General features: G+C 42.0%; 1 protein-coding gene across 1 annotated transcript in view; it reads left to right on the top strand.

The window, feature by feature from the left end:
• The window catches only part of CACHD1 (cache domain containing 1), a 185,514-nt gene extending 168,406 nt beyond the window's left edge, over positions 1-17,108 (top strand). The window contains exons 18-27 of the mRNA XM_077824497.1: positions 480-579; positions 712-828; positions 2,706-2,866; positions 3,970-4,056; positions 4,279-4,395; positions 6,277-6,428; positions 6,626-6,787; positions 7,849-7,926; positions 9,484-9,585; positions 16,751-17,108. Of these exons, the coding sequence (XP_077680623.1) occupies positions 480-579; positions 712-828; positions 2,706-2,866; positions 3,970-4,056; positions 4,279-4,395; positions 6,277-6,428; positions 6,626-6,787; positions 7,849-7,926; positions 9,484-9,585; positions 16,751-16,989 (1,315 nt within the window). The 3' untranslated portion in view covers positions 16,990-17,108. The remainder of the gene's footprint in view (positions 1-479; positions 580-711; positions 829-2,705; positions 2,867-3,969; positions 4,057-4,278; positions 4,396-6,276; positions 6,429-6,625; positions 6,788-7,848; positions 7,927-9,483; positions 9,586-16,750) is intronic.
• Positions 17,109-21,370: the final 4,262 nt, after the last annotated feature.

Genomic DNA, 21,370 nt, shown 5'->3' with positions numbered 1-21,370 from the left:
AAGTGGAGGTGACTCTCCCCATTAAAATGAAACTAAAAGCTTTACAGTACTTTAAAGGGACAATGTCTGGTGGAAAATTGTAGGAGAGTCCTTACATTTGTTACTGGTAGCATTTCAGGTTAAGCTGTTAAAACTTCTAAAATCTGTTTTTTCACTATTTATGCTATTGGTTTACTTTGTGCATTCCTCTCAAATCAGACAATGGAAATAAAACAAGTGGTCTTATTTCTGTGTCCAGTCAATTCCACCTTGAGATTCTCAAGTATTAGTATATTGTTGCAATACTGGTTGGTTTGTAAACTTCAGGGAAATATTGATATGTTCTTTTAAAAACTATTTCCATTGAATTTTTAACTGACTTTTTTTTTATTGCCCAGAGTTTTTTGTTAACGTTTCTTTTTACAGCCATATTTAACCTACCCATTTCTTTAAAACATAAAGACACTTCATGAATAATGCATTTCCTTTATCTTGGGCAGGTGCTTTATTATGGAAGATAGAGGGTATCTTGTGGCACACCCAACTCTCATTGATCCTAAAGGTCATGCTCCGGTAGAACAGCAGCATATTACACACAAGGTATGGCTAAATCCTCTTTTTCTTCCTTCTTTTTTTTCCCCCTTTTTTTGAAAGATTACAGAATGTACTGAAGTCACTTTTTATGCCTTTTTTTTTTTTTTTTAAGGTAAAATTCTCTTCTTGTCTTCTCAGGAACCCTTGGTAGCGAATGACATTCTAAACCACCCAAACTTTGTGAAGAAAAACCTCTGCAACAGTTTCAGTGACAGAACAGTTCAGAGGTTTTATAAATTTAACACTAGCCTAGTGGTAAGTGTTGTTTGTTTTCTTGTTTTACTTTCTGAATGTATTTTGGTTGGGTTGGATTTACTTTGACTGATGCACAGGTCAATCAATGTTGATCGCCAGGAACAGCAAAAAGAGACCCAAAACTAACTCTTTGTGTTGGGCAGCACATGGTGGCACTGTAGAAACATAAAATCAGTGGGCTAGATTATACAAACTGTGGTCACATGAGTGGTGCCAGGGATTATGAATGTGAGTATTTGCCAAACGTTACATAATCTAGCCCAGAAGTGAGAGCTGAGACGTTCTCTTCCCTATCTTTTTTATTAAGGGTTTTTTTAAAATGTTGGTTTGGATTCTTCTGCAGTGGATCCAAGCTCCTTATGTCCAGTCACCAACCCTCTCTGTTGTCACACCCTAGTGTGCACAGATGGGGTCTTCCTCTTTACTCCTACCCTTCTCATTTGGAGCCTTTTACACTATTAGCTAGATAGAAGCTATTAGGTAACAAAGTAGAAAATATATCAACATGCACTTAGTATAATTTGTCAAATTGAAGTCTTCTAAAAATCTCAAGTAAAGACTGGTGACGCTGTCTCATATAGAGCTTCCCCCTGTTCTTTATCTTGCAAACAGACTGTAATCTAATATTCTTGCAGTATTGTTGTTGTTGTGTTGGTTCCAGGATATTAGAAAGACAAGGTGGTGGGTGAGGTAATCTCTTTTATTGGACAGACTTCTGTGGGTGAAAGAGACACACTGGGTTCTGTGGGGCTCGAAAGTGTTTCTCTTTCACCCACAGAAGTTGGTGCAATAAAAGAGATTACCTCACCCACCTTGTCTATATAACATTCATGACAGCCATATGTTGTTGTGCAGAGTGTACTGACTACTGTGTCACAAATCCATCCTTACAAGATCACTGTGGAATAATGTCAAAAACTCAAGGCTCTGTGAGAGAAAGCTGTTGTTTAAACACAGTTTTCTAGGATTATTAGTAAAAGTGTCAAGAAAATTTCTGAAAGCTCCGGCAAGTTAAATGGATCTATGTTAGAACAGGATAGATTTTAACATATTTCCTACAGTCGAAATGCAAAATGGGTTGGAGATGGAGGGAGGGCAGGCAGGAGTTTTGTTGTAAAGGAAAATGCCGAGGGCAGATTTAGATTGCATTGTGTGAGTCAGAAACAGGAATGCTTTGGCTTTTCAGATAGTTCACAGCTGAAGTATATTTTTATAGTATGTGTGCCAGCAAGTTATCAGCAACTTGTGATGGTGCCTGCCAGCCAGAACTGAATCTCTGTGTGAGGGTAACAGGTAATTGGCATCAGGGGCATTGCAGGAATTTAAATTTCACTGCTTTTGTGGGGGGCACATTCTGTGCCTCCGCCGCGGCCCGGGGGGCCAGAGGAGCTGGCTGCTCCCGCCGCGGCCGCGGGGGCCAGAGGAGCTGGCTGCTCCCACCACTATTGGGGAGGGGGAGCCATGTCCCTGCTTGGGGCCCCCCTCCCACCCCACCCCGTGCACATCCTTGATTGGTATGATGGGGAAGGAAAGGGAGGAGAGATTTATTTGAATGAGGTATTGTCTGCTGTCAGGCAGGATACTAAACTAGAAACCATTATGGCACATCATAATGTTATAAGATAAACAAATGTTGTTAATCTTTCAGAAAGTGCTTTGTCATCCAGTACTGGCTCAGTTTTGCTCATCTCCCGAACAGGCTGATGAATTAATTTGTATGCCTGTTATCTGAAGAAAAGGCATGCTACGTTCATGTTTCCGCATAGATTTTGCTTCAGCTTATGGTTCTATAAATGTGCTTGGGGCGGGAGAAAGGTTTTAACTCACTAGGTAGTATGTTTCCTGCTACATCTCCGACGTGCCTTGCTTTTCCCTAGGGTGATCTGACAAACCTTGTGCATGGCAGCCACTGTTCTAAATACAGACTGACAAGAATACCTGGAACCAATGCCTTTGTTGGAATAGTCAATGAAACCTGTGACTCTCTTGCTTTCTGTGCCTGTAGTATGGTAGACAGGCTCTGTCTGAACTGTCACAGGTAAGAGAGTGATTTGAAGTGAATTGGCAAGTGCAGGTATTGGTTTTTGTTATTTCAAATGAAGACTGAGAGCACTGGTCGTTTTGTAGGCTAAGCTAACGTGTGCGGTGCAACTCCTGTGTCAGAACAAAACAAATATTGTACCTGCATAAATAAAACGTACTTTATTTGTAATGAGTAGGGTTATTATCCTTTTTTATAAGGGTTTGCAGATTTATCAGGTTCTCTTTCATGGTGCACAGTAGTTTTAAAAAAAAATTGTCATATAAGCTTTGTGGGAGTTTAAGGCATTTTCCCCTCTGTTTCTTGGCTTTTGCCAGTGCTCCCTTTTGTTTAACGCTCAGGCATGTGAATCACTTAGCTTGCGAATGGGAGTGCTCATCTGGGGCAAAGTTATTCCCAGGTCTGAGTGTCTGCAGAGACAAGACCTTCTTTACAGCCCATTAACACTTGCCTTTGGAATATGATGGAATATGTGGAATATGATGGGTTGTCACATAGGTGCCAAGCTTATTGCCTTCACACCCTGTCCCTGCAAATACAATAAAAACGTGATACAGCTGCACAGGAGGGAAGGAGCTTTGGGTGGGACCACCCTGAAGAGGTATGGGGTGAAGGAGGAAGAAGAGATTTCTCTGCTGCTTCACATTCAGGGGCTTGGGAAATGTGGCAAGGAGAGGGCTAGTAGCTCCACAGGCCCATTGGAGGTATGCCCCTTATCTGCAACTCAGAATAGGAGCCAGAGGAATTGTTCCACCTGGGGGTGGGAGGGTTCCTTTCTCCCAGCTGAGTTCCTAATGCTCAGCCTGACTATGAGTTCCTAATGACTCAGCTGTAGCAACCTGCATGGAACTTGGAGGGAAGAGCCCAGGTTGCTGGAGGGTAGGTTGTGGAGAAGGCACTAGTGCACACGAGGCCAGTATGTTAGCTGAAGTTTCAATGTCTTGGTAAATAAACAGTTCTCTTAATAAAGAGCCAGTTTAGTCTTACAAATCGGGTGTCTTTTCAGTACATGGTATGTGAAACACTGGCTCTATGCTGGGATTAGGATTTGGACTTCAGTTTATATTGATGCAACTGGCCATTTTTTCTTTTTTCTAAAGAATGGAACAAAATGAATGTGAATGCCCTTGTGAATGCCCTCTAGAGGTCAATGAATGTACTGGCAACCTCACCAATGCAGAAAGCAGGTGAGAACAAGTATCTCTAAAACTCGAGTAACATTGTTATTGTGGGTATTACATGTTATAACCCTTGAATATGGTCTACTTTCTCATGCTACCATATATACAATGCCCGGTAGAATGGAATGATTAAACAGTTGGATTATACTTAGCAAAGTTTAATTTTCTTGATTGGCTATACTGGAATTCTTCTTTGTGACATGATCTCAATTGTTTTCCCCAATGTAGGAATCCTAGTTGTGAAGTCCACCAGGAACCGATGACATTCACAGCAATTGATCCTAGCCTACAGGATGCTCTTCTGCAATGTATTAACACGCGGTGTAATCAGAGGCTGGAGAGTGGGTAAAGTACAGTGTTTTCCCTCTCTGAAAATACGTGCAGGGCTTGAAATTATTAGGAGCTGTTATTTATTCTAATACAGACATATCTTCCCTTGACATTAAATAAATGAAGTGCTATAAAATTGTAGCCTCATACCATGATGCTGCCATGCAGTAAACTTGAGACCTCAGGATTCCCATTTGAGTCACCTAATGCCATTAATAGCAGACAGAGAACCATATTTTCCCTCAGTCACACCCTTTCTTGACTACATTGAAGTCAATGGAATGCACCAATGTAAGTGAGAGGAGAAATGAGCCGTAGAAAGGACAGTGAATTCCACCTCTCATCTAGAGAGGAAAGTGCCACAATATTTGCCTACACTTTTTGAAAAGCAGATGATCTTTAAGGTAAAGAGTGGTCATAGAAAGATTGGGAGTAGGCACTGCGTAACCAAGGATTTCTGTCAGCAAAAAATAAACTGTATGTCACCTAAACTGTGATATGAGTATAGTAGGCTTTGTGGCTCAGGTCATGACTAGCAAAGATCAGGGCCAGATTCTCTGAGGCAGTCAGTTTTGTGGAGTGTGGCAGAGCTGGCGGAATGGTAGGGAGCCAGTTATAGCTCACTGATTCTCTGCCCCGACACTGGTTAGAGCATTTGAAGAGGGAGAGACATGATCCAGACGGGGATTCCTTCATGCTGAGAGAGTCTCCAGCCAAGGAGTTATGGGTGGTCTGCTCTCCCTTAGCATTGCCTGAGTGGTGCAGAAAGAGGAGAGCAGGCCAGTGCATTTGGCCCTTTATGACAAAGCTGCTCTTTCCTCATATGATTCACCTTGTGTAACTTAAACCCTTATAAAAAGAAAAGGAGGACTTGTGGCACCTTAGAGACTAGCAAATTTATTTGAGCATAAGCTTTCGTGAGCTACAGCTCACTTCATCGGATGCATTCAGTGGAAAATACAGTGGGGAGATTTATATACACAGAGAACATGAAACAATGGGTGTTACCATTGAAGTGTTCACATCAGCCACACTATCAGAGGCTCGTTCACCTGCACATCTACCAATACGATATATGCCATCATGTGCCAGCAATGCCCCTCTGCCATGTATATTGGCCAAACCGAACAGTCTCTACGTAAAAGAATAAATGGACACAAATCAGACGTCAAGAATTATAACATTCAAAAACCAGTCAGAGAACACTTCAGTCTCTTTGGTCGCTCGATTACAGACCTAAAAGTGGCAATTCTTCAACAAAAAAACTTCGAAAACAGACTCCAACAAGACCCCACTCCCGCTGTTCCTCAGATGTTCTTGTCAACTGCTGGAAATGGCCCATCTTGATTATCACTACAAAAGGTTTCACCCCTCCCCCCCCCCGCTCTCCTGCTGGTAATAGCTCACCTTACCTGATCACTCTCCTTACAGTATGCATCCGATGAAGTGAGCTCTGGCTCACGAAAGCTTATGCTCAAATAAATTGGTTAGTCTCTAAGGTGCCACAAGTACTCCTTTTCTTTCTCCTTACAGTGTGTATGGTAACACCCATTGTTTCATGTTCTCTGTGTATATAAAATCTCTCCACTGTATTTTCCACTGAATGCATCTGATGAAGTGAGCTGTAGCTCACGAAAGCTTATGCTCAAATAAATTTGTTAGTCTCTAAGGTGCCACAAGTCCTCCTTTTCTTTTTGCGGATACAGACTAATACGGCTGCTACTCTGAAACCTGTCATTAAACCCTTATGACACTTCTGTAGCCAAGCATTAGAGCTGTGAGGCTTTATGGACAATTTTGGTTCCAAGTTGTCTAGTGACTATAAATATACTGAGATACACCCAACCAAAAATGATTTTCTCTAAGGTAAAGCCAGCCCTTTTTCTTCATTTCCAGGGATTGCTTTGGCGTGTTGGACTGTGAGTGGTGTATGGTGGACAGCGATGGAAAGACCCATCTGGATAAATCCTACTGCGCGCCTCAGAAGGAATGCTTTGGTGGCATTGTGGGAGCTAAAAGCCCTTACGTGGATGACATGGGTGCGATAGGTAATTCTGGTCTTTTATTGAGGATACATATTTAACTGTTAAACTGCCAGTATTTTGTTATATACACCATCAATGTAGGTGCACAAAAGTCATGTACTGAAGCCTTGAGTTTATTTTAATGTTATAGAAATGCTGATTTAAACCTTTTTGCAAGATATTTATGCTCTGGTTTTTTATTGGTTTTCGGGTTTTTTAAGGAGATGAGGTGGTCACTTTGAACATGATAAAAAGTGCTCCCGTTGGTCCTGTAGCTGGAGGTATTATGGGATGCATCATGGTGCTCGTTCTGGCAGTATACGCGTATCGTCACCAGATCCACCGGAGGAGTCACCAGCACATGTCACCTCTTGCTGCACAGGGTGAGCTGATAACTCATGAGGGAGATATTAGCAGTGAGGATAAAAATTTAGCTGTTTTGTACATTCTTCTGCCTAGTTTCAAAGATCATTTTTTGGTTTATCCCTTGGGAATCCTTTATTGCTTCTCTTCTGATCCCCATTTTATCTCCCACTCCCCTCCTTACGTAAATGATGTATTTACTGTCCAATGTACTTGTGTGCTACTGCCCGCTGCTGGGTACACAGCTAGACTTGCTGTCTCCTTGGGAAGACCTGGACAGAAAATGCTAGGGCAAGTCTCAGGATGCTGTGGATATGACTTTCCTCGAGGTAAAGCAGTAAACCCAGCTTAATACCGGTCCTGTTACTTCTGAATAGTAGATTGTTTTCTAGCAAGTAATAGGTGCTGTTGCCAGCGGTTTATTACAATTATAATATTCAAAATTCCTCCGTCGGGGCTGCTTTTTGGTTGTATCTTTTTCTCCCTGGCTCCTCACTTGCACTCTGAGAGAAATTCATCATTGTGGCATCTTTTACTTACAAAAGGAAGGGAAGAAGAGCAAAATTTTGAATATTATTATTATTTGTAATACATGAATACTAAAAAAAGCTCCAGCTGAAACTGGGGCTCTGTTGTACTAGACACTGTATGAAGGCATTCAGGTTTGCAATCTAAGTAGTCAACCACACAAAGTGTGGTAGGGGAAATAGAGGCATGAGGAGGGGAAGTGATTTGCCCAAGTCTCAGAGCTGAGAATAAAACCCAGGTCTCCTGACTCCCTGTCCAGTGCCTTATCCACTGGACCATACTAACTCAGTCTGAGCCTGTTCTCTAAACTTTCTGCATCGCTCAAGTCTTACACATACAGTTCCTTTCAAGGGTACCGGCATATCCTCTTCCTGGTATGTCTAGTCCCCAACTGGCCCCAAAACAGGGATTCCCAAGCCCCTTCCCAAAGCATAGTACTCCAGCACAATAATGCAGAGTGCTTCCACCACTCCACCAGGCTGAGAGTCATTAATGAGTTGATCCAAAATTTTTCTCTTAACAGTTGCATTTTTCTGTTTGTAATGGTGTGTAGAAATGTCAGTGCGTATGTCCAACCTGGAGAATGATAGGGATGAGAGAGATGATGACAGCCATGAAGACAGAGGAATCAGTAAGTGCTGAGCTGTGTCACTGTAAAATATGCCAGTATTAGGCTTAAGATTTGGTGAGCTTCTTGCTTTGGCTTGCTTTAATATTAAAAATATGCGGAGGGTTTTTCTTTTCTCTTAACACCTTGATGTAACAGTGTGACCTTTGCTCTACAAAATAACAGGGCCAAAGGATTAACTGACTTAGTTTGTAACCCTTCGTGTCCTTCAGTCTCACCCCAAAAAATTATTCTTAGTTTTGGGCCATATAGTGCCCACTAACGTGCAGTGGGAGCTTGCCTGTTCTGCCACATATTACAGCGTGGCAAGCTCTCAGAGAATCAGAGAAGATTAGGGCTGGAAGATCGCTCAAAGCAGGACTAACTCCAATGAGATCATCCCAGACAGGGCTTTGTCAGGCTGGGCCTTAAAAACCCCTAAGGATGGAGATTCCACCACCTCCCTAGGTAACCCATTCCAGTGCTTCACCACCCTCCTAGTGAAATAGTGTTTCCTAATATTCAGCCTAGACCTCCCGCACTGCAACTTGAGACCATTACTCCTTGTTCTGTAATCTGCCACCACTGAGAACAGCCAAGCTCCATTCTCCTTGGAACCCCCCTTCAGGTAGTTGAAGGCTGCTATCCAATCCACCCTCACTGTTCTCTTCTGCAGACTAAATAAGCCCAGTTCCCTCAGCCACTCCTCATAGGTCATGTGCTCCAGCCCCCTAATCATTTTCGTTGCCCTCCGCTGGACTCTCTTCATTTTGTCCACATCCTTTCTGTAGTGGGGCGCCCCTCTGTGGCCCAACCAGCTCTGGGAATGGCTCTTAGAGAGCTGAGGGACTGCAGTTATGACTGCATGGGGTGTGTAAGCTCCTGCCCATGAGCAGCCTTGGAAGGGGCAGGCACAATCTGGCCTTTTAATTCCTAGTTTCAGTTCAACAAGAGAGTTAAATGAAAAATCAGTAAATCCTGTTTGCACTTAATTCTTTGCCATTCAGTTATGACTGTAATATTGTGTATAATAATTCTATTGTATAGTGATGGGCCCCAAGGCCTCTGGATTTTGGGAGAGATCAGAATTTCCCATGTGGCCCTGTCTTTAAAATGGGCTGAATCAAAATTCCAGATCTGAACAACATCAAAGGTTCAAAAACCAGAGCTGGATCTGAGTTCTGCAGCTTGTATCCATTGATACTAATATAGCTCATGTTAGTAAGTCTTGCTTTTCAGTTTAAATGTTGAGCAGGCTTTAGATGCCTCCGAGGTCTCTGTGTTCTGGCATTGCTACAGGGAACCTTCATAACTTTCATTAATCAAAGCAGACAGTGGGGTAAATCAGAGTTATATTCATCCTGCTCTCAGCACTGGACGAGGACATGCACTTCTCAGCAAACCTTTGTCCCATCATTTCTGTGATGTGGAAGCTCGTAATCCCTATAAGAATTTCATAGCAGCATCTGAAAGAAGTAGTTTATAAAACATGTCTGATTCCTTGTTATTGAATTGCTCCATTAATATAACTTAGTAAAAACACTCTGTTTAAAACAAACCCTGCTCTCTTTTCTTTCCTAGTCAGCAACACACGGTTTATAGCAGCTGTAATTGAGCGGCACGCACATAGTCCAGAACGTAGACGTCGGTACTGGGGGCGATCGGGAACAGAGAGCGATCACGGTAAGACCTTTAAACTCCTAATGACTCTGCATTCTCAGCTTGTTTGGCAACATAGGAGATAATGCCAGACCCAAAAAAAAAAATCTTTGCTCCATATTGCTTCATAATTAAACAATTTTGACACCTCTGAATGCATGACACCGTCCAGCAATGAAGCTATTTTTGTGAGAGCAGTGTTATAACACGAGCTCTTTAGCTTAATGCCCCATCCTCTGCCTGGATTGCACCACCTCTAGAATGGCTACCTGATACCGCCGTCCCAAGCTCCTCACAAGACCCAGGACCCTCCCAACACCGGTGAAGTCCGACCACTGCCGGATACCATCTTCGGCTCCGGCAGCCCAAACAGATAGAATCTGTCTCACTCATGGGAGATCCAGATCCATGGCTGCGCTACAAGACATATTTACTTTTCCCAGATCCAGAATCCCCCACTCCATCGGGAGCGTCCGTCCCCAGAGAACTCATCTCCCCTGAAAGATCTGCCTGCAGTGCTGAGCCTATCATCCCCACCACGTATTACATACGTGTCTCTGGCAGCACCAATGTTGCCATCGTTGGAACCCAGGCAACCTTTTCTTCCTTGGGGGATTCAGACCCACCGGAAGAACTGCCTCTCCCATACTGCTCTTACTCATTTCCCAAAAGACTTGCACGACCCTGGGAACAGCCACCGCCACATCTGCCTCTGAGTCATTGGCATGGGACCTCCACGAGCATGCATCGATCCCTCCAACTGGCCATATTATCAAGCACTATTGGCTAAATTTATTATAATTTATTATAATATAATAATAATCATCTGGACCCATGGAAAAGAGCTCTTGAGGAATTCCACCATGATTTCAACAATTTCCATCCCACCATCAACCTCAGCCTGGTCCAGTCCACACAAGAGATCTACTTCCTGGACACTACAGTGCTAATAAACGATGGTCACATAAACACCACCCTATACCGGAAACCTACTGACCGCTATACTTACCTACATGCCTCCAGCTTCCATCGAGACACACCACATGATCCATTGTCTACAGCCCAAGCTCTAAGATACAACCACATTTGCTCCAATCCCTCAGACAGAGACAAGCACCAACAGGATCTCTATCAAGCATTCTTAAAACTACAATACCCACCTGCTGAAGTGAAAAAACAGATTGACAGAGCCAGAAGAGTACCCAGAAGTCACCTACTACAGGACAGGCCCAATAAAGAAAATAACAGAACGCCAGTAGCCGTCACCTTCAGCCCCCAACTAAAACCTCTCCAGCACATCATCAAAGATCTACAGCCTATCCTGAAAAATGATCCCTCACTCTCACAGATCCTGGGAGACAGACCAGTCCTCGCTTACAGACAACCCCCCAACCTGAAGCAAATACTCTCCAGCAACCACACGCCATGCAACAAAAACACTAACCCAGGAACCTATCCTTGCAACAAAGCCCAATGCCAACTCTGTCCACATATTTATTCAGGTGACACCATCATAGGACCTAATCACATTAGCCATGCCATCAGGGATTCATTCACCTGCACATCTACCAAAGTGGTATATGCCATCATGTGCCAGCAATGCCCCTCTGCCATGTACATTGGCCAAACCAGACAGTCTCTACGGAAAAGAATAAATGGACACAAATCTGACATCAGGTATCATAACATTCAAAAGCCAGTCGGAGAACACTTCAACCTCTTTGGCCACTCAGTAAAAGACTTAAGGTGGCAATTTTGCAACAGAAAAGCTTCAAAAACAGACTCCAGCGAGAAACTGCTGAGCTTGAATTAATATGCAAACTAGATACCATTAACTTGGGTTTAATAGAGACAGGGAGTGGCTGGGTCATTACACATATTGAATCTATTTCCCCATGTTAAGTATCCTGACAAGCATTCTTGTCAACTGTCTAAAAGGGCCATCTTGATTATCACTACAAAAGTTTTTTTCTCCAGCTGATAATAGCTCATCTTAATTAATTAGCCTCTTACAGTTTGTATGGCAACTTCCGCCTTCTCTGTATGTGTGTGTGTATATATATATATATATATCTTCTTACTATATGTTCCATTCTATGCATCCAGTGAAGTGGGCTGTAGCCCACGAAAGTTTATGCTCTAATAAATTTGTTAGTCTCTAAGGTGCCACAAGTACTCCTGTTCTTTTTATTGGCTAAATACGATTTCCTCAGTTAAGCTGTTTGAGGAGTTCACCAGCAGTCAGTACCCATTTCCAAGCTCTCATTGAGGAAGGTAAATTAATAGCCACAACTGCATTCTTGGAGGGGAAGCAGGAGGCTCAGGAGGAGGATACTAGTCCATTCTTCAGGATTCCCCAAAGAGATCCAGAACACCCTGTACCCATCCCTTCAGGGACCACTCTCATGAGAGTATTCTCACCCAAGATGTGAGCTCTTTACTGCAATGAGGGGCAATAGCACAAGTTACTCCACCACAATATCTTGGAAATCCAAGACTCTCAACACAAGCTTTTGAACATCCTCCATACTTCAGCACCCACAAGAGCTGGCTAGAATGATGTGGCACACACCCACCACTTGTGCTCCTACCCTCAAGGGTGTGGAGAGACGCTATTGTGTACCAGCTAAAGGCTCAGAATTTCTATTTTCCCACCCACCTCCCAATTCTGTGGTGGTTCAGGCTGCTTCCAAAAGATCCAAGCAGCAAAATCCTAGATCTATGCCACTAGTTAAAAAGGAAAATACTTAGACCCATAGGCGCCAACTACATGGGGGCTCAGGGGCTCAAGTACCCATGGAAAAAAATAGGGGGTGCTCAGCACCCACCAGCCATACTGGTTCCGGCCCCCAGGGCTGACTGCCAATCAGCTGTTCAGCAGGTGGGATGCGCTGGGGAAGGGGGGACAGAGAGGAGGGAGTAACAAGCAAGGAGAGCAGGGCCTCGGGGGAGGGGGCAGAGCGAGGTTGGGAAGAGGTGGAGCGAGAGCGGGGCCTCAGGGAAGGGGACAGAGTGGGAACAAGAAGAGGTGGAATGAGGGCAGGGCCTTGGGGGAAGAGCTGGAGAGATGGTGAGGCCTCAGGGGAGGGGTGGAGCGCCCACCAGGAAAAATACAAGTCAGTGCCTGTGCTTAGACCTACTGGGGAGGGGTTTTCTCATCGTCCAGTTTACAATTCAAGATAGCCAATTATCAAGCGCTATTGGCTAAATATTATTTCCTCAGTTATGCTGTTTGAGGAATTCACCAGCAGTCTCCCACAGTAGGACTCTACCCATTTCCAAGCTCTCATTGAGGAAGGTAAATTAATAGCCAGAACTGCATTTGATGCGGCTGATACTTCCTCTAGGGTCTTGGCTACGGTCATCATTATACAAAGAGAGCCCTGACTCCATTCTTCAGGATTCCCCAGGGAGGTCCAAAACACCACTGAGAACCTCCCCTATGTTGAATCCCACCTCTTGAAGATGGACAATTCCCTACACACCCTCAAGGATTCTAGGGCCACCCTTCAATCACTGGGCATTTATACACCGGCCCCCAAAAGGAAGTTTCATCACCAGTCAACCACACCCGCAGTATAGGTACCTACACTTTCACCACTGAAGGCCATCCAAACCATCAGGTAAAAAACAAAAGGTTCAAAGGTCCCTCTTTCCCATGCCTCCTGCTACTGCCTCGACATTTCAATCTCAGCCCCCGGCCAGGAGATATTTTTGATGCGAGCTCGACATCCGTGAACCAATAAGCTTAACACCTCATAACTGCACTACTCCATTTGGGGGTCGTCTAGCACTCTTTTTTGACACCTGGAGTATGATAGACAAGTGGGTGCTGAACATCATCCACTATGGCAATACGATCAAGTTTGTGATGCAACCTCCTCCAAAACCCCCATACCCATCCCTTTGGGGACCACTCTCATGACAGTATTCTCACCCAAGAGATGAGCTCTTTACTGTAGTGAGGGGCAATAGAATGTGTTCCTCCACCACAATATCATGGAATGGGATTTTACTCTACCTACTTCTTCATACCCAACCACAAGGGCGGATGGAGACCAATCCTCAATCTCTGTCATCTCAGTTGCTTCATCCGCAAACTCAGATTTCGCATGGTCATGTTGGCAGCGATAATTTCATCATTAGATAAAGGCACATGGTTCATGACTCTCGATGTGAAAGACTCGTACTTTGACATAGACATTCGTCCCTCCCACAGACACTTTCTCAGATTTATGGTGGGATCCGACCATTTGCAATACAGAGTGCTACCATTCAGTATTCACAGGTATTTTCAGTGGTGGCTGCTCACTGCCATATCCCGCCAAGAGGCCTACACATCTATTTCTGTGATCCTCCTCACCTCTCTGGAAGTCAGTGTAAACATCGAAAAGTCTGTGTTCACCCCCACACAGTCTGTGCACTTCATTGAGGCAACTTTGAACTCTATCACTCTGAGGCTTACCTGCCCACAGACAGGTTCCAGATTATGAACGAGATCATTAGCTCACGTTATGAGCAATCCTCAAGTGACGACCAAGGCATGCCTGTCCATACTTGGCCACATGGCCTCATGCCCATAGATCACTCCATTCATGAGACTCAACCTTCAAGCAAGTTATCTTCAAGCAAGGCTACAGTCAGTGTGCTCACCAAGTCATCTATGAACCTTCCCTTCACAGTTCCCACCAAGGTACTGTCCTTCCCTCCAGTGGTGGACAAACCCTTATCATGTATGTGTGGGTGTCCCCCCTCTTCTCCAGACAAAGCTTCCATTACCATTGCATCCCGACTAGGCTGGAAAGCTTATGTGAACAACCACACAACCACACAAGGGACATGAACACCTCAAGAGACCAGGGTGTGCACACTGATGTCCTGAAACTTTGGGCAGTAAGGAAAACATGTGAGTTCTTTCTCCCATTTATCCACTCTTACTACATCCTGATAATGTCGGACAACACTGCAACTGTATTCTATATCAACAAGCAAGGGGGAGCGAAATCGCCTCAGTTGGAAGCACAAAGCGAGCCAGGACATTTGGACGGACCAACAGCACTGCTGTCAAAACTCTCCGACCCTGGGCGTGTGGTGCGGATATGTAACCTCACAGTGGAATACAGGTAGGGACCACACATCTCAAGAATCTCCAGTTACAGGTAAGTAACCTCCTCTTTTAGATATCCATAGCTTCATCACAGATAGGAGAGATGAGACTTCCCCATCATCATATCCTTTCCTGGTTTCTCTCAGTCATAGGGACACAATGACTCAGATTGTGAAAAGTAACTAGTGATTTCAGGTGCCCAAGGTGAGACATCTTTAGAGAACCCTGATTTTCAAAGGTGAATTTGAGAAGGCAAAAATTGAGGCAGCCAAAATCACTAGCCACTTTTCACTACTCTTGGCCAGTATCTTCTCAGAGAGGGAATTCAACAATCATAAAAACTACCGATCGTACAGATAACAAAAATAGTGTGCTCTTTGGAATGGGAGAGGTTGCCTGGGAGTAGAATACAGTTGCTTATTGGGCCAGGGAACGAGGCACTCTCCAGCAGGGTTGTGCACCTTCCTATATGTTGTGCACCTTCGTATATGTGAAAGATTTGCAATTTAACACTTGAGTCATCTCAGGTGCCTCATACAATTCAGTATCCCTTCTCTCAAAGAAATAAGAGAGAGTTTTTTTATGTAGAAGAAATGCAAGACCAGAAAACAGCTAGACAGAGGTTGCTAGACCACACACCAAATACCTGGTGAAATCAATAGAATTAAACTGTATATTTTAACAGTCCTGTAACCAGTCTTGCAACTAATTTACGTTAGTCTCAAGACCCTAAAACAGTTGAAAGGTAACAAAATATAAGCCCTTATTTAGCAGAGAACAAAATGTTCTATTTTTTGTGGGTTTTGTTTTCAGAGCTGTAATACTGTTCTCATAGTTACAGCACATAAAGTAAGTTCAGGAAATGCCATGACCAAACTGAAATTCACTTTTGGTATTCTAGATTAAACTAGCTACATGATATGAAAGCCTTTTTAGGAGTTAGGTGATATAAGATGTATTTTGATTATCTTCCTTTCTTGGTAGACCAAATTAATATTCTTGTCAGATATCCAGTCTGATCAGTTGCAAAGGATGCGGTTTCTTGAACACAGGCGTACCAGGCTGCTTTGAGGGTTTTGCAGTAGATATGCTGTGGCACTTGTCTGAGATCAGGCAAGATTTCAAGTAGCTGGTAGGCTGGGTACATTGTGATACTCAGAGTATTTCCCTGTCTCCCTGCTGTAGTCATTTAATTTCATGAGATTTTAGCCAGAAAAGGGTTTGCAGGATTTGGCTCGATTAATCCATTTGAAGTACTTTCTTATAGATTCACTAGATCTAACTCCTCAACACAGTGTGTTTTATATATATGTGTGTATATTTTGTTACAAAACATGTCTACTCAGCTGTCTACAAGCAGATTGGTTTGGCTGTCACAAATCTGAGCAGAGCAGCTCATAGGTAGGTACTGATGGATGCTTGCAGTATATTCAGCAGAATATTAATATTCTGTCACTTCTGAAACTTTAAGGAAAGTTCTGTAATATTTTTTACAAAAATTTCAGAACTTTGAAAATAGAACACTTTCATCTGCAAGGACCTTTTTCATTTTAAATATATATATATCATTTTAAAAAATCATACAGTAATAATGTGAAGTATTTACAGTTAGAATAGTTGATGGCTTTTCTAAGGAAGTTTTAGTTTATTAGGAATGGGAATAATGTACAATTTAAAGAGTATAGCTCAAAGTTGACCTAGTTTTTGTTCCTTATCTATTTGCAAAGTCCAAATAATTTTCAAGGCTTTTGCCTCCAAAACCATACTTCTTCTTTATTGTGTATTTTTAAATAAATGCCAGTAGGTAGTAGGTTTGTTTGTTTGGTAGGGAACCAGATATTTCAAAGTGAAGCTGCCAAGAGGCTATTTAAAAGCAGGGGAGAAGAGGGAGGAAGGAACTATTTTAAAACTGTACAAGATTGTCTACTGTGTGTCTTTATTTGAAAACTGTTTGTTGGGCCCTATTCTGTAAATTACTGAGTTCCTCCATTAATTTCAATGGGTTTTGGGGTATTCAGCACCTTGAAATGTTGGGCCTTTTGCCCTAGACTATCTGTTCTTTTGTGTTGTTTTGTGTTCTAGGCTATAGCACTATGAGTCCTCAGGAAGACAGTGAAAATCCTCCATGCAATAATGATCCACTATCAGCTGGTGTTGATGTTGGAAACCACGATGAAGATTTAGATCTGGATACCCCACCTCAAACAGCTGCACTCTTGAGTCACAAGTTTCACCACTACAGGTTGCACCATCCAACTCTTCATCACAGCCACCACTTACAGGCGGCAGTCACAGTGCACACTGTGGATGCGGAATGCTAATAGACTTTATTCTTTGGGAAAAGATGACAAAAGAAATGCAGTTCGTTAGCAACGATCCATACAGCAATGGGGAGCTTTGTGGTTGTGCTTTTACCAGGAGTGGTTTAACTACCTTCCTAAAGAAGCTATTACACGCACACAACCTTTACATTTACAAAATGTAACGTTGGCTCTGGAATGGAGGGAAAATGAGCATGATGAATGGACCTGCCATAACATTTTAATAAAATGCAGCAGGAGGCCTGTTAATCCTCCAAACACAGGGATAAAAGTTTATACAGTAACTGAAACTTTAGGAACCCTGTTAAGCTGAGCCAAGAGAAGGGAGAGCTCAAAGAAGATGAAGATGTTTTACTTTTCTTAACTGGAAGAGTATAAATCTGTGCAGCCAGAGACAAAAAAGGTGCTGGATACAGAAATGGGTTTTTTGAGGTTTCCGTTTGTTTTTTAGAAAGTACATTGCTCTTACAATTGCTGTGTGGGACCTGGGACAGTGCATCTCAAGATTTTTAAGTAAAGGATTATTTTTCTACTATTTATTGAACTTGAAACATTCATGAACTTTGGGGGGAGGGGAAAACACATTAGTGACTATTGACAAGGACAGCATACATTCTGTGCGATGGTGAAGTCATTCTTCCAAGGAAGGTGTCTGTTTCTTATTAGCTGATATTCATCCACAGCCCCACTTTGCAAAAAGGGAAAATGAAGAATCACTCTCTGATTTGTTTACATGTTTTCTAGCCACAGTCGTTTTGTGTAAACTTTACCACCTGATTTGTAATAGGCTGGGTGTTTTTAAATTTGCAAAAGGGGAGAATCCTCTGCTTCCCTACCAAAGCACTAAGTATTCTCCCTGTCTTTACACCTCTGACCACCCTTAAAGACCCTCAGGATCTGGCACAGGATTCCTTTCACTGTAATAATACAGTATTTGAACTGCATTAACAATCAGAGAATTCCAAAATGAAATACATCCCATTTCTCTGTTTCCTTAGACCATTGGCAAAACCAGAAGGTGGTAAAACACATTGTAAAATTCAGGTTGTTACAGAAGGTTTCTGTTGAAATCGTAATTATAAGCTGCTGCTGTTTATCTGGAATTTAATACTGCTTTGTGATTCATGCAGGGATTAATCAAGTCTCTCTAATACAACATGGGGCATCGTAATTTTAAATTAGTTTTAAATCACAGTGTTGTATTTTAGATTCACATTGTGTGATTAAAATGTTATAAAAACATTCTTGCACTGTGCATATGATAAACATCCATTTATGTAGGTTTTTTTTTTAAAGATTTCTGAATACTGTTTTAACAAATAGGGTACTTAATACTGTATTATGTAAAAAAAATTGGTTCATAAACAGTACAGTAAAGTAAGTATACGTGTGATATCAGGATACCCCTTTATACTATGTATAAAATTTCAATCTCTAGTGAAATAAACTGTATAAAGTATAGTTCTGTGAATTACCTCTCGTTGAACTCAGATTATTCTCTTTCATTTCCCTCTCATTGTGTGGCTGAATTGGCATCTCCAAGGAAAGTTCTATGAACCCCTTGATAGTCAGGACTCATCTCTTATTTCAGTGGTTCTGTCTCTAGTTCTGATGGGCTTGATTTTTACATGCAGTTTACAGTATTTGTTTTAAAAAATCTATTTTAAGAAGCCCTGTTTGTAACTACTTTGAACATTAAATCTTCTGGGAAAGTTCAAGCACAGTGCAAGCTTACCATAGCCAATAATAACAGCATATAGAAAAAATAAGGTATTGAAAACGTGGTTGTGTCTGCTTTGTTGTTTGTTGCTGGTTTTATGGGTCTTTTGCTGAGCAGGCAGTTCCTGAAAGATCTTAAATCCTGTTCATGTTTTGAAATATTCATGCTAGAATCTTGTTTCTCTTTTTGGAGCACAGAATATCTTTGATCTTTGTGCCCAACTTACTGGGAGTTCTGAGTGAGAATCAAAGGTAATACCTGGCTCTTGGGCAATAAGCTATAGGTAACTACTCTTTTCATGTTTGCCAAGGGAAATGGAAAATATGCCATCTTAGCATTAGCATGAGGCAAAACAAAAAGCATATGTAGTTAAGAGGCAAGAAACGTTAAGCATAAAAGTGAACGTATGCGTCAGCCTTCAAAGATGGAAATTGCTGAAATAAATAAAAATTGCAAAAGATTTTGTTAATAGTTTGTACTATATATTAAGCACAATCCTGTAGTTACTCTTAGATAATTATCCAGTCCTGTAGTACCCCAAAAGGTCTCTCATTTAAGTCCACTTTAAAGTGGATTGATCTAAGTCACAAAAAGGCACTCAGTGCGAAACGAAAGTGTCCATGCAGGGGGTTAGTACAGAATAGCTATGGCACTTCAAATGCTAGCTTATGTCACACTAACTTTCCCATATAGACAAGCCCTTAGTAGAGGCTCTTGAACTAATGGAGTATACTACCTTTTCCCCCAGTCCTTTAGTTTGAGCTGTACCAGAATAGTTTTCTTTATGTGTACAGTAGTATAAATGGAAATGAAGGAAAAAAATACAATTGGCCAGATCCACACCTGATGTAATTAGTATAGCTCCACTGAAGTACAGTCTGATTTACACCAGCTGAGGATGTGGCCCCTTTTCGCTATCAGAAAGAGGCCGTGTAAGTAAAGCCCTAATTAAACTAACACTACTATTTACAGAATGTAAATTTGTTAATCTCATATTTATGAGCTAGAAATCAATGTCCCATTACTCCAATGTATTCACTGTAACTTTTTAATAGCTTCAACTGGAAATCCTATGTATAATATCTAATTATTTTATTGATGTGTGTGAATGCAGACAACATAAAGGAAAACAGATTAATAATACTTCAACCACTTAGCAGAAAGTAAATTACTAATTTTTTTAACTGAAATATTTTACCTACTTGTTTTTAAGTTAAAACATTGCTTACTAATGTGGATAGGAACAGACAGCAGTGTGTTCTCAGTAGCAAGGCTTAGTTTCTGGAAGTTGCTTCTGTCAGAAATACATCTAAGCTGCATTCAGGAAGCATCGTATGACATATCTCCTTTGTCCAGGCTTTCTGCTAGTTGCTTAATCTAAAACCCCAGCAATCGGCCTTGAAGGTTGCTGAGCTGCAAGGGGTCATGGTGTGTGTATTTAGTACCTGTTTTGTTGTTTTTATTCTTAACTATTTACAGTATGCCCAGTTCCTATGGAGAGGGACACCTGATATGTGCTTGCAATAATGAGACCAGCTGAAGCTTCTGCTATTACATAACTTGAGAAATAAGAAGAGGTGTGTTGGCAGACTATTAACTTCATTATGAAAGTTTCTAGATCTGTAGCCATCTTAAAGCCCTGAGCTGATAGGTGGTACAAGTCTGAAACAACAAGGTATCATTAGTGAGCCTGTGAATAGCTCCATATAAGCCCCTACCCTGGCAATCAAAGTAGTTGTACTGTGATTGTCATCTCTCCCAGGTGAATGGCAAAGTTCTTAGCCCTTTCTCACATGTATTCCTTCCTAGATTTACATAAGGACAAACATACTGTCAACACAGTGCCCAGTTCTTTGCCCCAACCCTTAAATCAGCCACCCTGAAAAGGGAGTAACCGTTCTCTGTTTTGACCTCTCAATTTTAGCTATTTTTAGATGCAGTTGAACACAGGACGACTGTAATTTCTGCGATACCCTTGTTTTATTGTAGAGTGCCAAACAAGGACACAGTTTCATAGTCTACAGAATGTACAGGTGAATCAAATCCCAAATCCAAGCACTTTGGTAGCTGAAAGCTGGCCATGTCCATTCAGGGACATATGCTCTTGGCGAATCTGCTTCACTGTGAGACATTTATTGGACTGACAAAACAAAAAGTCCAGTATATAAAGAGGTGCGAGTGTTTGTCTACAGGAGGATGCTTAGTGGAGTGAGAGAATGAAATAAATGTACCCAGAAAAGATGAGCTGCAGCATTTTTCTTTTTAATGAGGGTCTTGCTGCCATTCTCTCCCCAGTTAGTCAGCTGTGTTGACTGAGGTTCAAGGACCTACAGTGAACTGTGTGCTCAGATGAGTTCCCAGGAGCCTGCTGGATCTTAGCTCTAACCAATAGACCATGTGGCCTTTCATTAATTTTTACTTAATTTGATTTCTGAAACTCTGTCAATTAAGTCAGCCTCATTACACACGTTTTCTTTTCATTCTTCCAGGAAAATGAATTTTTTAAAGCCTGTTCAGTATTAAAGATATGATGCGCTTCATTATATATGGGTTCATTGATCCTAAATGATCTTAATGCCGTCAGTAATTTTAACAGATTATGGTGTGTTGATGATTTTATGGCTATTGTGTAAGTATGGCTTTGACAAGTAACCCAGCTAG

The sequence above is a fragment of the Eretmochelys imbricata genome, chromosome 8, assembly GCF_965152235.1.
Source record: "Eretmochelys imbricata isolate rEreImb1 chromosome 8, rEreImb1.hap1, whole genome shotgun sequence".
Taxonomy (NCBI): Eukaryota; Metazoa; Chordata; order Testudines; family Cheloniidae; genus Eretmochelys; species Eretmochelys imbricata.
This window is presented reverse-complemented; position numbering and strand designations above follow the sequence as displayed.